The sequence below is a fragment of the Athene cunicularia genome (assembly GCF_003259725.1).
Source record: "Athene cunicularia isolate RWA chromosome 2 unlocalized genomic scaffold, athCun1 chr2_part1, whole genome shotgun sequence".
Lineage (NCBI taxonomy): Eukaryota > Metazoa > Chordata > Aves > Strigiformes > Strigidae > Athene > Athene cunicularia.
Genome location: NW_020799095.1, coordinates 32455895 through 32482242, shown reverse-complemented (window position 1 = coordinate 32482242; position 26348 = coordinate 32455895). Strand labels below are relative to the sequence as shown.

At 39.6% G+C, this 26348-nt stretch overlaps 1 protein-coding gene across 1 annotated transcript in view; it reads right to left on the bottom strand.

Moving 5' to 3' along the window:
* PLXDC2 (plexin domain containing 2) overlaps positions 1–26348 on the bottom strand; it is a 152810-nt gene that overhangs the window by 40395 nt on the left and 86067 nt on the right. Inside the window, exons 8-9 of the mRNA XM_026843351.1 lie at positions 18791–18886; positions 17800–17881 (exon numbers count right to left, since the gene is read on the bottom strand). Of these exons, the coding sequence (XP_026699152.1) occupies positions 17800–17881; positions 18791–18886 (178 nt within the window). The remainder of the gene's footprint in view (positions 1–17799; positions 17882–18790; positions 18887–26348) is intronic.

The window sequence follows — 26348 nt, the reverse complement described above, 5'->3', positions numbered from 1 at the left end:
AATCTGACTGGGACTGCCATTCTCCATTGTATTTCAGTGATACAGAAAGTGTAAAGAAAAAGAAAATTTCTATAGTGTAAAAACTTTCCATTTAAAAAAATCTTGACAGATTCCATTACAGAATACTTTATTTAAGTCCTTGTTTTATTTATTTTCCTTGTAATGAGATCAGAGCAAATGAAGAGTGAGAGTCATGAAATTGGTGGAAGACAGATTTCTCCATAGTAATGCAGTGAGGTTAGATGCCTATATGAAGGGAAGAAAATTAATGCTTTCACAGAAGTCCATTAACATTCATCCTAAAAGGTATCCTAGAGTCAGGTGTGATAACCTGAGCTGTCTGTCTCCACAGATGTGTCCTGAATTTCTGTCCTGAATTTGGAGGTCTTCTGAAATGCTTTGTTCTCAGTTTCTCTTCTTTCACTTTTTATAAACACTTGGAATAAGGAAAGAAAGGGGGAGCTGAGAAAATTATTATCTAGCCCAACAATCTAGGATACAAGGGGGAGGTAGTAGCTGGGTTCTGTAATATAGTCTCATGAACATTTAAATATTTGATAAAAGATGTACAGCCACTCATTTCTCAGAATATACCATTTTCTGACAGTCAGAGAAGGAGTCAGAAACTACAAATTAAATTAATCTCAGACACAAAAGGGAAGAAATCTAATACTTTGTTCCTCACTAAATTAATGTTCTGCCGAGGGCCTATTGGACAAAATGGACATAATGCACAATCATTGTTTTTATTAATACTTTAATGAAGATCTTTCTGTAACTGAATTTACCTGACAAAATGTTCTGAAGTAATAAAGCTTGGGTTGGTCAAATTTCTGTATTTTCTAATACATCGTTGTTGGAAAAAAATTCCCAAGTTGACCAGCTGTTGTAAGCAGTAAAGTTGATTTATTTCAGTCCATTGGAAAAGGACAGAAAAAGTAAGATAAACTGCAAAATAGCAGTAGCACTGCTTTATGTAGAGTGATGCATAAAAACATTACAAAATGAGAAACTATGGATAATGGAACTGACTCATTTCAGTACTATCCTACCTTTTATGAGTAAGAATTCAGTTAGGACTACAAAAACGAATTAATTACCTTTCTTATATATTTGGGTCATAAACTGGGAGAACTGGTGCTGTTGTAGGGCATAACTGCTCTCTTTAGAAAAAACTAAGGACCTACTTATGTTGTTTGGGTTTGTGTTTTGTTTTTTTGTTTTGTTTGATTTTTTTTTTTTTTTTCTTTTTCCTTAGCTTCCATATTAGAACTCTGGAAGGGTTTTTCTCTCTGAAGTCAAAACTCCTTATATCCTGACATACTTGGTTTCAGGAGCAGTGACTGTGAACTCTTTAAAAATTTGCTGATTTTATTAGGGGAAGAGACCAGTCACCTTACTTCTAACTATTCTAATAGCACAGGAATGGTAGTTAGCATAAAATAATATAAAAAACTATGTCTGATAGTTGACAGAGAGAGAAGTGGATAATTAGTGTTAGGTTAAGAAAAAGTTAGCAAATTTCAGAGGTGTGAAAAAGAGATGAGTTGGGACTTTACACAAACAAGTGGAAGAAACAACCTGAGTACCAAGAGACAATCTAAGCAGGGTAAAAATTATGCTGTAGGCAAGATGATAAGTTGATAACTGATTATTTTACCTTCAGATATATTATAGCAAGACAACCACAGAAGAGTTTGAGACCCTGAGTGCACTCCTCTGTCTTGGAACCTGTGCTCATATAGAGGCAGTTCCTATCTGATGTCAAAACTTTCTTGAAGCTGTCTCTGAATTCAGGCAAAGTAAGTAAAATTTCTGCCTTACCTGGTAACTTCCTTCTCATCGTTTTTGAAGTAACCTTTACTCTTGTGTTTAAGTAACTATGATATTTTTTCTGTTTTAATTTTTGTTCTGTATTCACCTAATCATCATCCACCTATATTTCACACTACCATACCATGCAAATTAACATATTGTTTTGTAATATATTTACCCAGTGTAATGCATGAGCATGTTGTTAAGTATAAATCTTTTTATTTGTTATCAGGAAAGTCCATTTTCTTTGAGATGTGTTCCTTGCACTCCTCTAATTATACAATTAAAGTCTAATAGCCACATAAGACCACCATTTGAGACATTTATTTGGAAACCAGCCAGGATATAATGCCTGGTATAGAAACTCAGTCCTGAGAAAGCCCATGACATGGCATAGAATGATGACCAGAAGTCTGAGTCAAGCTTCTTAAAATGTCTAAGATACATATAAATTGCATTCTGAGGCATCTTTCTGTGGAGCCATTTCACAGGCAAGTGTCACCCTTCACCAGCAAAATAGGAACATGTTTGAATCCAAACTTTCTGGTATTAGCTATAAATGTACGAAATTAACAGATAAAAATGAAACCAAATAGAAAAGGATTTCAGGCTGCTGTGTGACTGAATGTGATGCAGTTCTGCCAGTAAATGACTTTAATCCCAAAGTGAATGCCTGTTTAATAGAGCAGGGAAATACCCACTATTAAGGCTAGAACAATCTGGATAAACAAACAATGCAGAATTAAGTCTGAACTCAACTCAGTTGCTATTTGAAAGATTTATGACTGTCTGAGAAGTTGTGCTTCTAGATATCAATGGTTCATCAAAGACTGCATGGGGTTGTGTTTAATTGTTGTAATATGATAAATGAAGAATAAAAAGTCACGAGTATGTAAAAGAATTTTCAGAAGAAGTTTCTACAGAAAAGTGCTGTGCTACGTACTTATTTATCTAGTGTTTGATCACTACTTAGTATCTTAGGTGCATCGTGAAATTAAACATGGAAATTAAATACAGATTTTGTGATCTGCCTTCCAAATTAATCAGAAAAAGTAAATATTCTCAAACTTAGAGTAGTGTGAGTGATGAAGCTTACATAAATCACTGTGTTTATACCTAGGTTAAGAAACTTCAAAATGCTTCCCAGTCTTCAGGTCCATGATTTCATGGGAAATATTTCAACAGAAAGATTAAGATTTCAAAGAAATGAGAATTGTAGCAATCTTCTGCTAATTTTCTTGAAATAATTTATTGTTTTGTAACCCAGCCTTGCATTTCTTAAAAATCTCCATCTGTTATGAGCATAACTGTTGTGCTCAAGTTCTTCTGAGTTATTCAGGAAAACAAAGTAAGGCCTACATAAGGAAAAGTGTGTGACTAATGCTGCAGCTGTAAGTAAACTGGCTAGTTTCTGTATCAAAACAGGATTTGAATTTAGTTGGTAGATATCAAATCCATTAATGGTAGGATATGAATAGTTTTATTTTCTAGCTTTGGGCTGCCGAAAACATCAGTGAGCAGAAAGGACGACATTGCAGAATAACGTGTGGAGAAAGAAAATTTGAGGAATGAAGCTCATAAAACAAAGTTCTACTAATGAAGAAAATACTTCAGGTTTTTGCCCTGAAAAAGTATTCCGCATAGGTCTCAGGCAGCATGTGCCCATTTTACGATATCAGCTTTGAACCATGTAAAGGGATGAGTCTACTCTAGAGGGTCCCACACTGTATCTAGTGGATTCGCTGGTCTTACTCCGATGTGTTCTGGGGCTCTGAGAGCTACTGCACCTTCACTAGAGTTCTGTTCAGAGACTGAACTCTTTAGGTTTACGTGTATTAATCAGGAATTGTTCCAGACAATCTGTACTCAAGGAGAATTACAGAAATTCCACAATAATTCCACGGAATCCAGCTACTAATGAATTCCACAAACTTATGAAAAAATGTAGAAAGGCTATTTGTCTGCTATTTATCCACATATCAATCTCAGTGAAAAGTTAGTTCATCTGGCTGCAGGCTAACTTTCAATAAAAACATATTAAGAGCTCAGGATCATCTATGTTCCATAACAGTACTTTTAAACGTACCATTATGTACATTTTACTGATAAGTACATCTTTACTGTTATGTATTTTAAAATGTACCTTCAGGCTCACTGAAGCTTACACTGTCTTCTAAACAGAACTGCCATCCCATTTGACAATATCTACTACTATGATCTTGTGAGGCTTATTTCATCAAACAATACTATCACTGGGCTCACTCTGGTTTCAGAAAATGCTTTGTTCATTAAGCACTTCTGTGTCACTTTCTTTTATTGCTTTACTCCCGTCAGGCTTGCCATGCATTCAAAATTCTCAATTATTGAATGCTAATTTCCTAACAGTTTCTTGAAGTTCATGTGTTCGAATTAGCTTGTCAAATTAAAAGCGACCAGCTTGGAAAGGATTTGAAGAAGTTGGGTGTGGAACAATTTTCTGCTCAATAAAGTATAGATCTAGTTATCATATCATTTTTATCTGTAATGTATCCAGGCTGACAAATTTACACATTCATTTGTTGCAGTTGATTAAAAAGACCAATTGCTGTCTCAACACAACTTTTAAAACAGAAGAAAAATATGTTGCATTTTAATCAGAGCAAACTCTGATAAAGGGCCACAATTTCTATTTCTCAAATTTTCAATATGATTGGTACCTAATTTGCAAAGAAACAGTATACAAGTTAGAAAAATAGTACTGACATTACTTTTCATTTGTCACAAGATAAATTTGACCTAATTCAATAGTCTGCTTGTTGAGACTCAGGTGTTAAGACTCTGTCATGTTTTCATATAAAACCACTCCAGCATGAAGAACTGCTGTAGTGGAATACAAATTCTATAGACAGACAGAATCTGGCACATTTTTTTTGCTTTGCCTGAAGCAGCAGTATGATCAGCAAATTCATGAAGTTATGCACATTGACAGAGTGGAATATATTTTATAGAATACACTATATTTTAAAACTCTAGCCCTTCTAAAGCATTTAAAATGTGATTTTCCTTGTCATTTGTATATGAATCTATTACACTGATTGGATTATATATGCTCCCTCTGGTGGTTTACTTAATCCATACAAATGTTTCATTTTTTAAAACTTTGTAATACAATTGGTAAAATACTGTGGCCAATTTTGTAATAACAGCACGCTACTGTCAGTTAAATAGTGTTGGGATAAAAACTGCTTAAGTATAAATCAGCAAGTCTTCCTCCCCCCTTTTAATTTGGAATTGAAATACGTAATATCCCTAAAGCAAACAAGCAAAGAAAATGAAACCCTCAGTTAAAACCAGAAAGTATTTAAAAGTGAGCAATTGAACCAACCTAGTGGCCTTCTATGATGGAGTGACTATATCAGTGGGCAAGGGAAGAGATACTGATGTTGTCTATATGGACTTCTGTAAGGCCTCTGACATGGTCCCCCCACATCCTTCTCTCTAAATTGGAGAGATATAGATTTGATGGATGGATTGTTTGGTTGGATGGTCTCATCCAGAGGGTAGATGTCAATGGCTTAATGTCCAAATGGAGATCAGTGACAAATGATGTCCTCCAGGGGTCCATACTGGGACCAGTGCTGTTTAATATCTTTATCAATGACATGGACAGTGGGATTGAGTGCACCCTCAGCAAGTTTGCAGATGACACCAAGCTGTGTGGTGCAGTTGACACACCTGATAGATGGGATGCCATACAGTGGGACCTGGACGAGCTTGAAAAGTGAGCCCATGTGAACCTCCTGAAGTTCAAGAAGGCCAAGTGCAAGGTTCTGCACCCTGGTCAGGGCAACCTAGTGGGTAGGCTGGGGGATGAAGAGATTGAGAGTAGCCCTGTGGAGAAGAACTTTGGAGTACTTGGTGGATGAAAAGCTGGACATGAGCTGGCAACGTGCACTTGCAAGTCCAGCAAGCTAACCGTATCCTGGGCTCCATCAAGAGAAGTGCAGCCAGCAACTCAAGGGAGGTGACTCTTCTCTCATGAGACCCCACCTGGAGTACTGTGTCTACCTCTGGGGCATCCAACAGAAGAAGGACATGGACTGGTTGGAGCAGGTCCAGAGGAGGCCCATGAAAATGATCAGAGGGCTGGAACACACAGATGAGCACAGGCTGAGAGAGCTGGATTGTTCAGTCCGGAGAAGAGAAGGCTCTGGGGAGACTTTGTTGCAGCCTTTCAAGACTTAAATGGAGTTTATAAGAAAGATGGAGAGAGACTTTTTACCAAGCCCTGCAGCGACAGGACAAGGGGTAACGGTTTTAAACTAAAAGAGGGTAGATTTAGAATAGATATAAGGAAGAAATCTTCTACAATGAGGGTGGTGAAACACTGGAGCAAGTTGCCCAGAGGGGTGTGTCCTGGTTCAGCTAGGATAGGGTTAAGTTTCCCCAGCAGACAAGGGGGAAGGGATCTCCAGCCGGGTTATTCATACCATGCTGACGTCAGGTCCGGGTGCCGGAGCTTGGGAACTTTTTCCTTTGTAGCTTTGGTCACAAGAAGCATGGCGGGTTTGTTCCGTGACCATTGCGGTATTTCTCTGTATATCTTTTGTCTTGTTCACTGTTATTGCTGTTTATTGTTGTCATCAGTGCTACCGTTGTTGTTCAAATTGTTTATCACGCTGTTGTATTAAATTTCTTCTTATTTTAACCCGGGGTTTGTGCCTCACTGCCAGCCCGACCGGCTGAGGGTGGGGGAGGGGCAACAGCAATGTGGTCTCTGGTCCCGGCAGGGCTTAAACCAACACAGGTGGTAGATGCCCCATTCCTAGGAAAGTTCATGGTCAGGTTGCATGGGGCTCTGAGCAACCTGATCTAGGTGGAAATGTCCCTGCTCATGGCAGGAGGGGTTGGACTAAATGACCTTTAAAGGTCCCTTCCAAACCAAAATATTCTGTGATTCTATGAAAAGAAATTGAGCTCTACAAATGGTTGCTTATGAATGTAGGAACAGGAATAAAAATATTTTCAAGTTTATAAGGTAAAACTTCCTTCCTTGCACTGTACTGTGTTTTGCTACCTGGCACTACAATGCCCAAGCTTGTTATCTCACCCATCAAACCAACGGCAACTTAGTTCTATGCCTTCATTGTAATATCTTTGCATAAGAAGAACTTCCAGAGCTTTTGTGGAGTGTGTTTGTAACATCTGAATTAAAAACTTCTAGATTTCAGGATTATTTTTGGTTTTTTTTTTTTAGAACTTGATAGTTTTGGTAAAATAAAACTGAAAGGCTTAGACCAAAGCATGCCACAACAGATGTTCACTGCACAATTAAGCTAATGTATCTGCACTCTCAGATGGTGAGTGTTTTTGGATCTGATCTCATCCATTGCGTTTCCCTGCTCCGTAATGGAATCTACAACCTTTGTTATGGTGTCAGCTATCAAATAAAAGATCAGGGAAATGTAGATACCGAACAATCAGGTATGTATGGAGAAAGATACTGTGTTTCTTATTTGGATTTAATGATTTTCTTTTGTAAATGAAGGGTTTTATGTAGTCAGTGTGATATTTGTGCTCTTTTTCCCTAATTCTGTATGGGTGGTGCTTTGCTCAGCCAATAAATATTTAAGATTACATAAGACTGTTACTTATACTACGGTCTTTAATTCAACACAGTTTTTATGAAGACAGATCTTGTCAGATTGGACATACAGAACAATGAACAAACAAAAACCCTAACCCTTTTTCTTCCTGATACCAAAAATTTCCAGACATAAACTCAGATCTGAAAGTTAACTAAACATGTTTCAAATTTCTTTCTAAAGGAAGAATAAACAAACAAGACATTTCAAGCTTGCCCAGAAGTTCAGAAGACAAACAATAGGTAACGATGTTTTATCTCATTTACCATAAGGGCACCATGGAAAACTGTCACTTCATATTTCAACTGTAAAATGTTTTCTTAAGAACAGCAAGTGCCTAAAGATTTTCCCTCCCTCTTTCCAGCTAATCAGTATGGCATGCAAAACAACTCATTTCTTTATTACCTGCTTAGATAGGAACAGAGATTATCATAATAAAAGATTAGAAGCATTAAGATATAAACCACATTATTGCTACTATTCCCAGACACATTTCTGATTTTTCACTTTGCTCAGAATACATTCCATAAAAACAAGCCATAACCTTTTCAACTAGTGCTGTTGCTGGCATACAGGATTAAGTATTGAAGTGAAATGTATCACAAATGGGATTCTTTCATCTTTTAAGCTCAGGATAGTTTTAAGAGTTTATGCATGCACACAGGTAGAATAACTCTGCCTAGAGTGCAGGGAGTGTCCTGGCTCATCACTACACACACAAAGTCCAACACGTGATTTGTGCAGTCTGCTCCAGGGCACTTTTCAAACTGGGTGTTTGCGCTCCATGGATCAATACTATAAAGTGGTATGATTTCAAACCAGATTATTCAATGCATAGTCTGGAAAACAGAGACTCTCAAGGATAAAAGTGCATTTAAGCACTTAACATGAGCAAGATCCTTTTGTGAATTGGCATTCCCAAAGCTGAATCTCTTTTGTAGACCTGGAAAAGCCCCCAGCAGGGCTGCCTAGACAATGAAATACAGTGAAACGAAGACCCTAAATCTTCAGGCAGCCACTGCCTGATGATAGGGAAGATGCACTGAGCTGGAGCCATGCAAGGGGGTATGAGTTTTAGTGCTCAGGTTTAAGCACCTAGACATCTAATGGGCCACCCTTAAGGGGTGCCTTGTGTTCAGAGGACCCAGTTCCCTTACTTCTTGTGCCTCAGGGGATTCTCTTATCATCGTGAGACTGTTGTTGTGTAAAGGGCACACATAATGAGAGCTTCATGGGGCTCAGGGACTTCACTGCTGAGCACTGCTTAGATTCGGGCAGCTGTAGGTATTTCCTCAGACAGTGTTTGATCCCTAGAGACCTTTCTGGTCTTAGATACTTAAGTCCAGAGTTTGGTGAAAATGTACGTCTGGTACTGCTCTCCTATTCTGCATAACTTCCCTTAGAACCTAAGTGAGTCAGCCAGCAAAACATCCTTGGGGATCTAGCATTTAGTCTTTTAGGTACCCTTGGCATAAGGCAGCCAGTTATGAGGATTTAAAATTTGAATATAGGTACCAACAGTGACAGCTGAATAAAACTATCACCTAAAGTGTTTGCAGCTCTTGCCCTTAGTCCTTCAGTACTCCAGTTCCCTATCTTCAGTGTAGGGATGACAGTACTATGCTAAAACTGAGGGATGTTGCAGGGATTGGGAGATGCTTTTCTCCTGTGTTAATGAAGTGAAGCATGAGACACATTGAAAACCTGAGTGTCCAGCATTCACAAATCGCAAGAGTATGCTCTTTGTCTGCTTATTTCTGAACTCACTTGAAATATCAGTATCAACTCACTGTCAAAATCTGAGACATTCCTGAAGTTCATCAAAACAAAAACATATCTACAGAATCTGAACATAAATATTTCCAAAACTTTGTATAAAGGTGGCTTTTAAAAATTCCTTGATCATTTAACCATCATATTTCTCTTCTATTTCAGTGCCAACTCTTTTAAAATTAATAAATACAATTTATTTATTGGAAACTAATTTAAGGTATTTCCAAAGGAACTCAGTATTTCAGTATTGCAAGCAAGTTTTACAAATTTAACCTATAAAATAAAAGCAAAGTTTCTTAAAGCTTCCAAAAACTTTCCTAGAAAATGACATCTCTAACATGCAGGCTGTACCAAGTACCTAGAGTATACATTACAGAAGCATGAAAAGATTATATAAATAGATCTAACATTAAAGAATTCTCCCAGTTTTTACATGCTGGGAAGTTAGAGATAATGAAGGGCAAATAATCCAAGTTTCAGCCACAAGGTGACTACTATGAGACAGATGCAAAGTGTTTCTGTCATTTTACAGACATAGATCCTTGTGTAGGAGGAGCTACAATACCATCTTAGCTTACAAATTTTTAGTTAGTCTCTTTTACTTATTGAACAGTTTTACTTATCGAACAGTTATGGAATATACATAGTTCAAGAAAAAAGTAGCTCCTAGGGTGATCCTCCATCTGCTGAAGTCAAAAGAAAATAACGTGGTTTGCTTTAGTCATGATGAAACTGTATGACATACGTCATGTTGGATTTTAGAGTGGATAGTTTGATGATCCCTTATGAAATGGGAAACTGTGATTTAAGCTTGTAGAGAGTGACAGGAATAGAGGATTTTTTTCTGAATCACAAGAACCAGCCTTTCTGAAGATTGCATTGTTTGCACATCAGCTGGGCTGAAGTTACAGGTAAGAAACAACATACTGTTGTAGAATAAAGTTATTTTCATTCCAATACAGATTGCCCACATGGGGGAGTACAGTTATTCTGCAATGGCTCTGCTGGTCAATTTTTCTTCTGCAGTTACAGGTTTTATATAAACTCGCTGCTTTTCCAACAACTGTACTTTGTTGTGTGAATGATTCAACATACAGTTTAAATTTTATGCGAGGAAAAACATATACAAGATGTTGTCTTGGTAGTAAAGTTGCTCTAGCTAAATAGGGTCATAACTTGTTGAGAAAAAGTGGTTGTAGAATTGGTATAGAGTTTTGCTTCCCCCTGGATACGTGTTTTCTTACTACCCACATGGAAGTCAGTTTGCTCTGGGAGATCGCACTTTAGAGTACCAAAGAGCTACTCTGGCTCCACAGAAGGAACATCATTGTCTGCTACAGCCATATCTGACCCTCACTGCTCCCTAACAGTCTCCTCATGAGCAAACAGACATTATCCCTCTGCAGAAATCAGATTACTAGGGCAGATTATTATGACACTGGAAGTTCAAGCCTTCTTCAGGCTTCTGCAGCAAAGGATAATTCCCTTTTCCACTCTGGGCTTTGCTTACAACCAAGAGAGACAGCTTTTGGCTTCTCACCTCCCTAACCAGTGTGTCCAGTCAGCTTTGCAACCCAGAAGCACTACTCAGGCATTACTCCTAAGCATCTGTTTACTTTAAAAAATCCTATGAGTACTCATTTGAAAGTGGACTGAAAATATTTTCTTTGTACTCTGGGCATTTCTGAAATGTCTAAGTTAATACTTCATGTAATGCTTTGCCCTTGTTTTTCCAAGGAGATTTTATTCTGTTGCCAGAGAGCAATGTATATCACAACAGGAGATAAAAGTCTAGGTTGATTTACAAGGCTGATGACTGAAGAGAAGTAACACACAGAAAAAGCTGGAGCACTGTGATGAAAGAACTCACAACTTTCCATCCTTTATGATTTCTAATCAGGACAGTTAGGCTTTCTTGTTGAGCAAGTGCTTCTTCATCACATGCAAAAAGAACATTTTAACACAGTGAATTTATTTTTGAGGGGAGCAAAACCAGTGTGGTACTGAAGTAAATGATTCTGAGTACTCTCCTGTGATCCAGACATCTCTACTGAGAATGGAAAAAGGCTTTTTTTCTATCTCCCTAAAATGAATAAACATGTTGAGGAAAAGCAAGGTAAAAGAAGAGAGGCACTTGTCTGGAAGGCAGGTGAGAGTATCCAGAAATGGTAGGGAGCAGAAAATTTGTCAAAGCTGAGACAGGAATGAGTACTGATTGTAATGATCCTGCAGTGTAATGTATGCTAACTAAAGAAATGCTCAGTCTTCACATTTTGGAAAGCAAGATGCCTCTTTTCACAAAGTATGTATCCACTTCCTATTTCAGATCTGTTTCTCTGTAGAGCTGAATTAGTTGAAATAAGGTGCTCATTTCAGAAGCTGGAGGAAAGTGGCCAAGAAAAGCAACGGGGTCTGAGGCAGACATCATCATCAAAGCCATGTTTCTGAAGGAAATAACAATTTAAAAAATAAGGCATAAAATCTAGTATAAAATTAAGAAGTTCAGGGGACTGGACCATAGCCTCGAAGGTTTTCAAGATCCAGCTGAACAAAATCATGAACAAACTGGTCTGATCTTAGAGCTGGCTTTAATTTAAGCAGGAGGTTAGACTAAATGACCTCTAGTAGATCCTTCTATTTTGAACTATTTTTATGATTCTATACACAATGTTTCATTTGCTTAAATCTGGCTGATGCAAATTGGATGGTATGACTGAAATTCTCAGGTAGAGGCATAATCTTAGTTTGCTTTTCTGGATCCTTTTTTAAAGATTTAAGTCCAGTTTCTGCTTTTGCTACTAGTCAAACAAGGTCCAAACACAGCCTGTATGAAATGACAGTCTCGCTACTGTCAGTAATGGGCTAATTAACAGCAATAAAACTTTTCAGTCTATCTTCTGCAGCATGGAGCCAGCTGTTTTTGGAAAAGAGTGCAGGACTGCCTCACAGTAGGTTCATCTTTGACTGCAGTGTGATCTTCACAGGCAAAATGAAAAGCAAGAACTTTTCATGCAGAATTTAATTGAATACAAATAGGTATGTTGAGACTGGGTATTTTTCAGCAATAAACTACACCTTGTCAGTTGTGAAGGGGCAGCCACAAATTCACCTAAATACGTGGAAGGGAACACAATGTGACTATGTGACTTGTGTTGCTTCCTGCTAAAGGTGAAGGATAAAAATTTTAGTTCTCCACAGTGAATTTGTGGCTTAGTAAGCAAAGCAGATTTTCCAGCAATTCCAGAACTCAGGAAACATAATTCTTCACAAACTACAGAAAGCCACAAAGGATCTCAAGGTTTCTTTGTGATTCATAAGAGGTTTGAACTTTACCATATAACTGAATTTATTCAAACAGAAATGAAAACACTGGCCACAAAGCAACAGACCTTGCTCAAACCAAAGCCAACAGAAATCAGTGCTACATTTATTAATGGAAGGAGAATCAATCAACGCTTGAAACCAAGAAATTGTCTAAAGCAAGATAGATGTATTCACGCTTGCTTGAAACAGTTTGCTACAAGTATCCTTACTCTTGAAGATGTTTGATATGTTTTCTGTGATGTGATTTCATTTAGCTTCAGTTCCACTAAAAATAGGGTTTTTTGCAAGAGAACAGAGTGACTTTTTAAATTACTTACCACAGGAGTTGAATCTTAAGAAAACATAATAAAAGTCACCCCAAGTTCCTAATTCCATACCATGTTCATCAGCTATTTATCAGTACTTCTACATTGTCAAATTATTGCAGTATTTTAGAATGCTAATAGCCTTTTCTCCTTTCATTATGCATCCATTTTATACATAACATTTCTGAACCTAATCACTAGGGTTGAAAAACAAAACAATAAATACCCATTATGATACTGCATTTTGTGTCAGAGAACTGGTGTTAAATACATTCTTGCTATGAAGGTCAATGAAAATCAGTGAGTGAAGAACTTTTTGGAAAAGCTGCAGCTGCGGAGTCTCCATTTTGCTGTTTGCACTCCAGCTGCTCCAGAGTCTAAATTGCTGCTGCTACTGACTTGACTGTCCTTGTCAATGCAGCAGTGAGAAGCTGAGCAGAACCAGTGTATACAATATGGATAATGACAGGTTAAAAGAGAGAAGACTGACTCTTTGGACATATCAGTCTCCCTACTGTTAAGAAAACAGAATCACCTAGGTTGGAAAAGACCTTGAAGATCATCTAGTCCAATCATTAACCTAACATTGACAGTTCCCAACTACACCATATTCCTCAGTGCTGTGTCAACCCAACTCTTAAAACACTTCCAGGGATGGGGACTCCATCACTGCCCTGGGCAGCCTATTCCAACGCCTAACAACTCCTTCTGGAAAGAAATGCTTCCTAATATACAGACGAAACCTTCTTTGGTGCAACTTGAGACCATTCCCTCTTGTCCTATCGGTTGTTACTTGGTTAAAGAGGCTCATCCCCAGCTCTCTGCACCCTCCTTTCAGGGAGCTGTAGAGGGCGATGAGGTCTCCCCTCAGCCTCCTCTTCTCCAGACTAAACACCCCCAGTTCCCTCAGCCGCTCCCCGTACGACCTGTGCTCCAGACCCTGCCCCAGCTTCGTTGTCCTTCTCTGGACACGCTCGAGTCATTCAATGTCCTTTTTGTAGTGAGGGGCCCAAAACTGAACACAGGAATCGAGGGGCGGCCTCACCAGTGCCGAGTACAGGGGTCAGATCCCTTCCCTGTCCCTGCTGGCCACGCTATTGCTGACACAAGCCAGGATGCCATTGGCCTTCTTGGCCACCTGGGCACACTGCTGGCTCCTGCTCAGCCGGCTGTCAATCAACCCCCCCAGGTCCCTCTCTGACTGGCAGCTCTCCAGCCACTCCTCCCCAAGCCTGTAGCGCTGCTGGGGGTTGTTGTGGCCCAAGGGCAGCCCCCGGCATTTGGCCTTATGGAAACTCCTCCAGTTGGGCTCAGCCCATGGCTCCAGCCTGTCCAGGTCTCTCTGCAGAGCCTCCCTGCCCTCGAGCAGATCAACACTCCCACCCAACTGGGTGTCAGCTGCAAACTGACTGAGGGTGCCCTCGATCCCCTCGTCCAGATCATCAATAAAGATGTTAAACAGGAGTGGCCCCAAACCCGAGCCCTGGGGGACACCACTCGTGACCGGCCGCCAACTGGATTTAACTCCCTTCACCACAACTCTCTGGGCCCGGCCAGCCAGACAGTTTTTTACCCAGCAAAGCGTGTGCCCATCCAAGCCTCAAGCAGCCAGTTTCACCAGGAGAATGCTGTGGGAAACAGTGTCAGAGGCCTTACTAAAGTCAAGGTAAACAACATCCCCAGCCTTTCCCTCATCCAATAAGCAGGTCGCCTTGTCATAGAAGGAGATCAGGTTTGTCAAGCAGGACCTGCCTTTCATAAACCCACACTGACTGGGCCTGAGCATCTGGTTGTCCCGCATGTGTTATATGATGGTACTCGGGATGAGCTGCTCCATCAGCTTCCTGGGTACCGAAGCCAAGCTGACAGGCCTGTAATTTCCCAGATCATCCTTCCAACACTTCTTATAGATGGGCGTCACACTGGCCAATTTCCAATCAGTCGGGACCTCCCTGGTCAGCCAGGACTGCTGGTAAATGATGGAAAGCAGCTTGGCGAGCACCCCAGCCAGCTCCTTCAGCACCCTCGGGTGTATCCCACCTGGTCCCATAGACTTGTGTGTGTCTGTGTGATGCAGCAGGTCACTGACTGTCTCCTGGATTGCGGGGGGGTTGTTCTCCCAGTCTCTGTCTTCTGGCTGAGGAGGCTGGATTCCCTCAGTACAACTAATCTTGTTATTAAAGACTGAGGCAAAGAAGGCATTAAGCACCTCAGCCTTTTCCTCATCACTTTTTACCATGTTTTCTCCTACCAGGGGATGGAGGCTCTCCCTGGTCTTTCTTTTGCTATTGACATAGAGACATTTCTTTTTGTCCTTGATTGCTGAAGCCAGATTAATTTCCAGCTGGGCTTTAGACCTCCTGATTTCTGACCTACATAGCCTCACAGCATCTTTGTAATCATTGTAAGTCCTTCTTCCAAAGGCCATAAACTCTCCTTTTCTCCCTGAATTGCAGCCAAAGCTCCCTGTTTAGCTGGGGTGGTCTCTGCCACTGGTTTCTCTTACAGCATCTGGGGGACAATCTGCTTCTGTACCATTTAGACTTTCTCCCTAAAGTGTCCAGCCTTCCTGGACCCCTGTAGCCTTCAGGATTTTCTCCAAAGGGATCCTATGAAGCAAGTGCCTAAATAAGACAAAGTCAGCCATTTGGAAGCCCGAGATGGCAGTTCTGCTGCCCCCTCTCCTGGGTTCTGTAAGAATAGAGAACTCTTATTATTTCATGATTGCCATGCCCTAGTCAGCCTCCAACCATCACATCATCCACCAGTCCTTCTCTGTTCACAAAGAGGAGATCCAGCAGGGCACCTTCTCTGGTCAGTTCACTCACCAGCTGTGTCAGGAAGTTGTGTCCCACACATTCCAGGAATCTCCAGGATTGGTCCCACTCTGCTGTGTTGTATTTCCAGCTCATGTCTGAGAAGTTAAAGTCTCCCACAGGAACAAGGGCAAGCAATTGTGAAATTTCTCCTAAGTGCCTGTAGAATATCTCGTCCACCTCTCTGTCCTGGGTGGGTGGCCTATAGTAGACTCCTACTACAATATCTGCCCTGTTGGCCTTCCCCCTGATTCTAACACAAAGACACTCCACCCTGTCTTCACTACACTTGTACTCAAAGCAATCATAACAGTCCCTAACATACAGCACCACCCCACCACCTCTCCTTACTTGTCTGTCCATCCTAAAGAGCTTGTAGCCATCAACTAGTGCACTCCAGTCATGGGAGACATCCCACCATGTTTCTGTAATAGCCACTACATCATAATTTTCCTGTTTCATCATGGCTTCAAGCTCCTCCTGTTTGTTACCCATGCTGTGTGCACTGGTATACATGCACTTCAGATGGGCTGATGTTTTGTCCCCTTCCCCCTTCAAATCTAGTTTAAAGCTCTGTCAGTGAGCCCAGCTAACTCTTGCCCCAATATTATTCTCTCCCTCTGGGACAGGTGCATCCCATCTGATACTAAAAGGTCTGGTGTCCTGTATACCAACCCATGATTGAAATATCCAAAGCCCTGACGGTAACACCAGTCTTGGAGCCACAAGTTTATCTGTTGAGTTCTCTTCTTCATCCATCCCTGCAACCGAAGGGATGGAGGAGAACACTATTTGTGTTCCCGACCCCTTAACCAGTTTCCCCAAGGCCCTGAAATCTCTCTTCATTGATTTAGGACTTCTCCTGGTAATACTGTTGCTACTTACCTGAAAAACCAGGAGAGGGTAGTAGTCCTTGGGTCTCACTAGAGTGGGGAATTTTGCTGTGAGGTCCTTCACCTGGGCCCCAGGGAGGCAGCAGACTTCCCTATGAAGCAGGTCTGGTCTGCATATGGGGCCTTCAACAGGCCTCAGAATGGAGTCACCCGCTACAATGACTCCTCTGGGGTTCTTTTTAGAACTGGATTTAATATCTGGTCTAGAGCGACCCAGCCTTGGTAGACCTTCAACTTCCTCCTTCTTTGAGTAATTTTCTTCATCCTTCTCTACTTCATTCAAAAGTTCCAGGGCCCCATATCTATTGTGAAGGGGCACCATGGAAGGTGAGGGAGGTCAGGAGAGGATTTTCCTGCCTCCCTGAGCAGGGACCTGTTTCCAGCCTCCCCCATCTCTTAGGTCCCCTCCTTCTGCCTGGCAGCAAGAGGGTGAGGGATCACCTGCCTCTTTTGGAGCCTCTGTTTGCTCCAGGTGCTACTCCACCAATCAATTTCCCTTTCATACTCCCTAATACTTAATCTTTCAACTTCTTCTTTGAGTTCTGCCACCAGGCTGAGCAGGTCATCCAGCTGATTGCAGTGCACCCAGGTACTGTCACTGCTGCCCTCTGACAGGACTGACAGGCTCAGGCACTCCCTGCAGCCTGGGACCTGCATGTTTGTGTGGCAGCTCCATCTGGGACATCATGTTTTTGCTGGTGGTGGTTTTGACCCAAGTGGAGACCATAGTTCAGTCTACTCGTGGAGGTCAATATGAAACTAGCTCAGATAAGTTCTAGACTCAGGAGATGGACTGGGCCCTGTCTGCTCACCCTGCCTGTGTGAACTGCCATGCACACTGACGTGCCAGACCCTTCTGAACGTGTATGTCTTTATAGTTACATTCCCACCCTGCATCTCCACGTGGTTATGTTATTTTTGATGAAGCAGCGATATAGGGAGAAAATACAAATTTTATTATGATTTCTACTTCTCATTCAACAGGATTTAAAAGTAGGGTTAAGGAAATAGGAACAAGGTCTTAACTCCCAAAGCAACTGACTATTCTTGCCTATTTTATTTGCTGAAGTGAAATGAGACAATGATGTGTTGCTAGTGATCACAATTGAAGGTTATGTTCATGTCAATGCATGTATATAAGGCCTACATATAACAACCCTTTTTGCTGAATAACCTATAGGCAATATTTTTGGCTATCATTTGAGCACAGCTGCATACCCACACAAAAAAGAAAAATCCTTTTCTTTACCTTTGGAGTTTACTGCACCAGCTGCAGTTGAAACCAATCTGGGCAGTGACACAGGGACCACAGCTGGTAAACTGGAGACAAGCTGGGATGTAGATAAACAAACACAAAATATTACATTAGTCTCACAAATAATTATCCTAAAAAGCACAAAGGAAGCACACATCTTCTGATAATACATATTTAGGGACTCAACAGCTTCACACATGTCCAAAATAAGACATCAAAACCAGCCTATTACAATACATTGCATAACCGTATGCACAAAGGTATATTTTATCTGTAGGATTCCATTTGTATTCCATTTGTAAATTTATTCCCACTTCCACATCTGTTCATTTAGCTTCATTGCTAAATTTTAATCTTTTTGCTTAATATTAAGTATTTCCTTAAATCTCCTTCCTCCGTGGTTCCCGTGTTCTTTGGTGTTGCTAACCTTTAGATATAAGCTGATAATAAGGCTGGTATGAAAATGTGCAAGAACTATAATTGGATTAGAGAAAAGAAAAGCTGTTTCTGTTTTTTTCAGAGCAGTACAGCTGGCAGTTTAAACCCAGAGATTTCTAAAAAATGTAGTTTTATCTTGGACAAGAGAGGCATATGAACTGCAAAATGTGTTTGGGGATATTTCTTCACGATGTGATGCACAACACATAGAAGAATCTGTGTTTCCCTCGCAAGCATGCAAACTTTTCTTTTTTTCTCAAGGAAACAAAGTTAAAGGCAGTATAATCATGCTTCTGAAAAAATGGTTTGGCACAAATTTCATTCAAAAACTAATGAGAGCTATATACCTATAAACTACCTTGAGATACATGAGGATGCACTGGATAATGTAGCATCCATCTGGGAATAAATCTGAGAGAAGATAAACTAATATGTCCATGACTCCAAGTCCACAGATAAACAAAATATTTAATATTGTGTGTGTGTATGTTACTGGGAGGGGAGTCCTTTCCAGATCTGGCTCCTGCCCATGTTATATTTTACTTACTTGGAAGAGGTATCATTTCAACAGCTGAGAGATTGGTAATCTTTGACATCTGTAGCTCCACCCTGTGGTACTCATAAATTGTTCTTCTACGGACATCTACCAGGAAAGAGAAATAAAAATATTTTCACACTTTACTATTTTTCAGTCTGTAGACTGTGAAAAATAATGGATGTCATGATTGCTCCCTGTTCCTTAGATGCACACATGACACCCATTTTCCTCAAGAATACACTTTTAACTTTAGACAGCATAAAGGAACATGTAAAAGGTATAGATAGAGAAATTTTTACTTGAGAAACCATCAGAACTGACAGAATAGGCACCTATTCCTGGTAAAGGATTATGAAAACGCCAAGTGTGCTCTCACGCATCTTAGTCATTCATTTAAGCAGAAATTCTAGAGGATACTGTCAGACATTTTAGGATATATTTCAGATGCTTGCTTTCCTAAGACACTTCTCAGCTTACAGATTTGAGAGAAATGCTTTATATGCTCACTTTGTCAGCTGTCAAGATGTACAAACAAAACTGATTTCATTGCTTAATCAAATTTGTTAGCCACAAGGTAGTTCACATTTAAATGAGCTAGAACATTTTTTCATGTTATAACATTAAAGAAGATCAGTCTTCCTAAACATCCAATGTTATGCGTAATCTTTACACAAGCTGACTGCACCTAAGTTTCTCAAAGCAGAAATTCAACAGGCAACGCACTGTTCTTATGGGCTTTGAACACAAACAACTGTGAGACCCAACATCAGATAAGTGTGAAAAAAATCACATACTTTTCAGTTTCCAGATCAATATCCTATAATGTATTCTAAACATTCCAGATTTTAAGTGCGTGGTTGAAATGTAGACTGGTGAGCTTGTACATTTGCAAATTAAAAGTACAGCCCATACTGCAAATCTGACACAATAATGATGATTTCCTGGTGTGCTGGATTCAATTTTGCATCCTTTTTAAAGGCCTGCTAGACTAATTGAAATCAATGCTAAACACAATCACTGACCTTGTGTAACCACGCCAGAGAGAAGTAAAGGGTTATATACAGAGAAATAGCAGGTTACTCTGGTCAATGACTGTCCTGAGTCTACATGCAACAGAAGAAAAGGAATTGCAGGCAGCCACGAACTCAGGCAGTCTTCTGTGTTGCCAGCCCTGTATGGATTAGAGCACACCTTGTTGCTTGGTATAAAGGCTCTGTTCCTGCAGCTTGAAATGGACTCACATGGGCTCCCCAGCTGTTAAGCAATCATGTAGCACCAAATTCAAAGTGGTTTTCACTATCTCTTGTTAGGAGGGATGTTGTAGGCATTTTCAGACAGAACATGGAACCTCGACTAAAATCAATCAAAAATAAATACTAATTTTTAAGGGAAGAGAGAAAGTGCACTAAGGTGTCCTGTGGCTAAGGTGCCTCTTGGCTCAAGTGGAGGAGGCTTTCTAAGGGGGATGGCCAATATCTAAAAGCACAACTGTGGGAAGCCCCCTAATGGGGACCACACAGAAAATAACCACCAAGTTATTGGTGTCAGTTGGAATAAACAGGACAATCTCTGAGGAGGGATGAGGAGGCAGGAACAGAGCTGTGCTGGGTGGGATAACTTTCTCCTGCAACAGCCAGGATCGCTGCAGGTAAAGCACCTTCCCTGCCCTCTCTCACTGCATAAGCTCCCAGGCACAGGTAGGCAGTGTCTGGATTTCAGACAGTAATATTTCTGTTTAGCTCCAAATCAGCACCTTTGCCGAGCAGTTTCTCTTGCCATTTATTTGAGGCTGACTTTGCTATGGATTTACCCCTCCTGAGAGCACATTTCTCTTTTGGTATGAAATGTGCTTATAATTGAGTTAGTTTTATGTTTTATCTACAAAGTCATTCTGACTAGTTAAAAGACAGATATGGGGATATGCTGAACATTTACTCCAATAATGGCCTTAGCCATGTCCTTCAAAACCACTCGTCAGAAAAGCTTTTCAAGACAAAGCTAATCTTGTGCTGGGGTGGGGAAAATCTCTTGCCAGCAGTGAGAGGTTTATGCTCCCAGGATGGTAAAGTCACATAAAAGCACCTGCCAAATCAGAGTGATCAGGAAATGTGTTTGGAGTTAACTCCTGCCAATGCTGAAGGCTGTAATTTGTTTCCACAGAAATCTTTATCCTTCTGTCCAAAAAAATAAGCAAATGAATACATAAATTAAAATGTTGGGTGCCGACACTTTAATTGAACTCCATTTCATCTCATCAGTAGTGGTACAGACTGGTATGCTATAATCCTGTTTACTCTGAACCTTTCCTAACAGACTTCTGACAGGCCTTACAAGAAATAAGGAGCTTTTGGCTTTCCAAAAATCCAGTAAGAATCACTGACTGAGGTCACAGCCACTTTCATCTCACCCAGTGCATGAAGTTTCTAAAAACCACTGATTTTAAGAGAATTAAGATTGTTATTAAAAAAAAATAAAAATCCCAATCATTCATATTTCAGCATGACTATTGATCCCATTAAATCCCACTGCCTGGTGGACTCAGGTTAGATCTTTTCTTCTCCAGGAAGAAGACTGTGCCAACCACAGGTGGTGAGTTTGCATACAAGGGATCTATCTACTGTAAGAAATCTAAGCAAAGAGAGGTATTTGCATAGTCACATTTCAACAGCCTTGTATATACTTGCAGGCTGGTGGTTGGAAACATGAGTGTTCAAATTTATCTGCCTGGCCAGGCTGTAAAAACATGCAGTTGTAGATTCTTTTGAAAGTCTGACTTGAAACACACCATGCTTAGCTCCTCAAAATGCACTTTTTTCTCCCTATTTATAATTCTGAGCCTGTATTCTCTTAACAAAACAGGCTAGAAAAGTTAAACTCAACAAGATAAACAGAAAAATGAACACCCTCCCCTGACACTTACCCTTCAACCTTTCCACACACACTCCTGCTTCAACTGCCTTCACTCAGATGGAACTTGTTCTTTGTCTTACGCTACCTATTTAGCTCTTTTACAAACAAGTACAAGTTCAGAATCACAAAGAGCTTATGAGCCCATGTACTTCAGTATGCACCTTAACTTAAGAAGAACTAGTGGAATCATTTGATGTAGTAACAGACAAAAATTTAAGCATGATGTGCAGCTTTTTTTCTGAAAAGAGACATTACATCAGGTCTAACAGGGAAGGGAGGAAAGGAAAAGGATGTTTTGCATGCATATGTACTTTTGAAGTACAATTCCTGGTTCTGAATTTCAGAAAATATGTATATATTCTCCTCCTAGTCATGAAAATATTTTACTTTTCTGTAGGTCTGAGTATTTCAAGCACCTCTTTTAACCAAATGATATATTTTTTTTCAATAACAGATTCTATCTTTTTACATTTGGTTTAATTTACAGCATGGTCCAAATTGTTCTTTGGTTAGTTTCTGTTGCATGTACCCGTGCTACTTTTGAATACAAGGCCAAAGCTACAGTTCCAGCAGAAAAAGCTGAAGAAAACACCAAGTACTTGGAGGTAAGTACATTCCTCAGTGACCCAGAGAGATAACATCAGGGGTCAGAAGGCAAATTGAAAGAATCCTTTCAAGGGATTAAGCAATGGATCAGTAAATTATAGATGTGCAAGATTCTAGTGCGACAAAACATTTCTATGTAGTTTTATCACAGTAGTTTTAAACTAGATAATGACATATAAATATTCTATGAAACAGAACTGCCAGAGTTAACTAAATGTACTAGATAGGGAGACTGCTCTAGAGATGGAGCAGTCCCAGAAGAGCACCAATGACTTCCTAACATACCTGAAGGGTAATAACCATTCTAAAATATGTGTCCAACAGATGAACAATCTCTCTGGTACTTTTCCATCACATAATCACTTCTCCTCACACAGCATTCCTCAGCTAAAACCTGCAACCCAGTGAAATGTGAAAATATTGGAGAAGTCAGTCTGATTTAAAAAAAATAAATATATACAAATAAAAATCTTTGTCAGTGAAAGATTTCTAGGGAATTGAGATTGGACATCTACCCAGTAAAAAGTGCTAAACAAGGCTGTACATATTCATACGTCTGCACTTTCATTTTTAAGTCTAGCTGACAGAAGACACAAATGGTAAGAGGGTGTATTTGATTATGCAGAAGTCAATTTGAAGCAAACCCTTTATGAAATATATCCAGCTTGCACTGCAAGCAGTTTGTAAAAAATATAAGGGATACAGAGGGGTGGGGCACAGTTGATGTACTACATTAGCTGCTGGCTTTGCTTGATAAGGACTTTGTTTAGCACCACTGGCTAAATAAAACCTTCATGTAAATACATATTTTTCCAGGCTGGTATGTCTGATTGCCATCACCACAAAAGGTAAGAGAATCAGAATGTCAAAGCAGTCTTTGTTGTTTGCTTTTAAAAGCTTCATATTGCTAAACTTATCAATATTAACTAATTAATTCTCAAGGCACTGATATTGGGATCAAACATGCCTGTAATCAAACCATCACAATTGCTCTTGGTCACTGACTACTACACACATCTGAATCTAGATTAAAATTCAGATTCCCTAATTGTATTAATTTTATCATTCTCTTAAAAGTTACTAAAAAAAAAAATCCTTTAAAACCTGGAAACTGCACCTCAAAGAACTATAATATGAGAATAAGCAACTCAGTGAAGTACTCTCTGAAAACATCTGCTTTATGAACAGTGTAGAAGAAACTGTTCTGGATCAATGCTCTGTGCCTATTGCACATCATTTACTTTGAAACTCTCCATATCCTTTCAGATTTACACCAATTCCTGATGCCAGCTGAGCTGCTCTTAGTACAGGATCTAGGTGTGAAAAATAGGCTTTATTCCCTTAAACCGCCATGCACCGAACTGCCTAATTTTGAGATTGGTCAATGGCCAGCTAAGACTTTCACTAAAATAAGAACATTTTAGACTTTGATCACCTTGTACCAGTCCCTGAAGTGTTATGCCACCAAAGATTGGCAGCATGCCCATTTCTTTCCCTCACTGCTCCTGAATCAGACCCCTAGTGCCAAGGTACCCAGCTGCCTGCCTAAACCCTTTTGGGTCAGCAGATAAACACGTGGGTCTGGAGGAGCTGGCACTCTGCAGAATTAGTTACATTAGTGGAAAGCAAGAATAAATACTGTGAATTTAGAGACGTAACTTTGGGGCCCATTTTGCACAGAGGCAAACTACAACATTCTCAGTGAGGCAGCAATTAGACTTTGCAACTTCCCAGATGGTGCTGCATCTTTATACAATAAATATCACAACATAAACTGCTAGTCTTCTTTTACCCTTCAAGGTAATGCTAAGGTTCTTTCAGGAGCCTCACTGCTGTAAACAAACTGGAGAGAAATCTTCAGCAAACAGTTAAAACATGCAGAGTTGTCACTTAATTACATGCTTGAGTTACACTACATATTGAGTAGCACTAATTGTACTGAAACTGGAATGTGACTAACACAGAGCTCAGCTACAATTTCATTTGTGTACACAGTGTTGTTGAGTGTAATTTCAGTGTCATTAAATGCTGGATTGTCAATGTTGGGTACCTAATACAGCAGATGCCAAGATCATGGAGAAGTATGTCTCACTGTGAAGAAAAACCTAGCCATTATCTGTAAGTGCAACACTAGTATCTCATTGTGTCGACCCCCTGAAACTGGCACTCTCTCATTTTACCAATGTATTTCATGCTCTTGCGGAAAACAAAACACAATCTGGGCAATTTCACTGGTGGGCTTTTTCATTGCTAAAATAAAATAGTGGGTTTCAGGAAATGCTTTTTAATTTCTTCATGCACAATAAAAATCGAAATGAAAGACAAAAGGAAAGAGAGCACTAAAACAAAGGAGACAAATATAGTGACCCTGAAGGAAAGGAAAAACATAGGGGAAGAAAGATGGTCATGAATTTAGAGAGAGATCTTGGGTGTCTGCAAAAGGGAGAGCAAAGGACACCATAGGCAACTGAAAGAAGGACCAAGAACGGAATGCCAAGGATGGCTGAGAAAAAACCAAGAAGTAAGAGAGAACAGAGAAGAGAAGGTGGTTACAATGGGACAGGGACAAGGTTCACAATTCACTGAAGATGCTGAAAGAAAGGAAGAAGGAAAACTTGCTGGAGGAACATGTAAAAATAACCCCCAGGTTTTCTTCACCAATCATGTGCTTTCTAAGTGGAAGACATCCATTAAACTTTCTCAGTGTCTTTGTAACAAAAGGAAAAATAGTTAATGTACAAGTGTTCAGCCTGTCTGAAGAAGAAATCAGGGTGGTCCCTCTAACTTATTAGACAAATCAGAATCAGAGGTCCAGAGCCTGGCTCACTCCATTTGAATTACATTGAAGAAGCAAAAATTTTCCTCTGAAATTAATTGATGGACTTAGTTTGCCATATAAATCACAGAATTTAGAGTTTTTCTTGTTAACCTTGGTGTCAAGCAAAAATTCGCTTCTGTTCACGCATTACCATTCACTCCAAAGCACTTTGAGAGTATACACAGGCATGTGTATCTATACATATGTATATAAATACGAATCTGCATCAATATACCACATATAGGCTAAAAAATAAAGACACTACAGTCTTTATTTTTATATAAAGACACAGCAGTAGCAGATCAAGAAAAAAAACCAACACAGAAAACAGGCAGAAAGCCATCTCTGTGCTCTAGCTCTTAAAAGATAAGGTGAAAAAATGTATATACCTGTAGTCTTTTAGGGACAGATGAAAGGTGTATTAGTGCAAAGCCTTTATAAGTAGAAGTATATTAACAAAAATAGGTATGAAATGCTCAAGGTCCTCCATTTCAAAAAGTTCAGAAAATCCTTTCTTTTTGCTCTTGGCTCTTCAAGAGGATCCTTTTCAGCATTCATTAAAATGCACTTCTGAAATGAAATGGCTGATCAAAAAGCATATTTTTCTCTCCTCAGAATGAAATAGGTTTGCCTGGCTATATAACTCAGCTTTCATAAGTATTGAAAATGTTGTTAGCAATGTTTTGGACAGTATATCTGAAAAAAATCTGACAAATATTTCTAAATCTTCCAAAATTACTTCAATAAACTAGGACTACTATACTCAAATTTTAAAACACTGAACATACAGAGTGCACCAAAGACATTCAGCATTTTGAAAACTGAGAGGATATTTTTGTTCCATCAGGCCTATGTTGCACTTAATGTCTCTTTCATTTTCAAATGCAAGATGTATACAAAAATAACTGACAAAACTCAAAAGTGAAGCAGTAGAGTTGGGGTTTTTTTTGGTCTGATTTGAGTTTGGTTTGTTTTTTTTTTTATAACTATCCATGAACATAAAGGGAAACTGGGTTCTCTTGATGGAAAAGTCTTTGTTAAAGTGGTAAGCAAGAGCTAATAGCTATACTATCTTTGCCTTATTATGGGACAAACAAGCAGCAATTTATATTCTTCTGTTGTCTTAAGAAGCTAACAAATAAACTAAACCAACAATTCTATCATATCACTTTTCAATAATTGACTAGAACCATGGTTGATTTAACACCTCTGAAAAAGAAGAATCCAAGAACA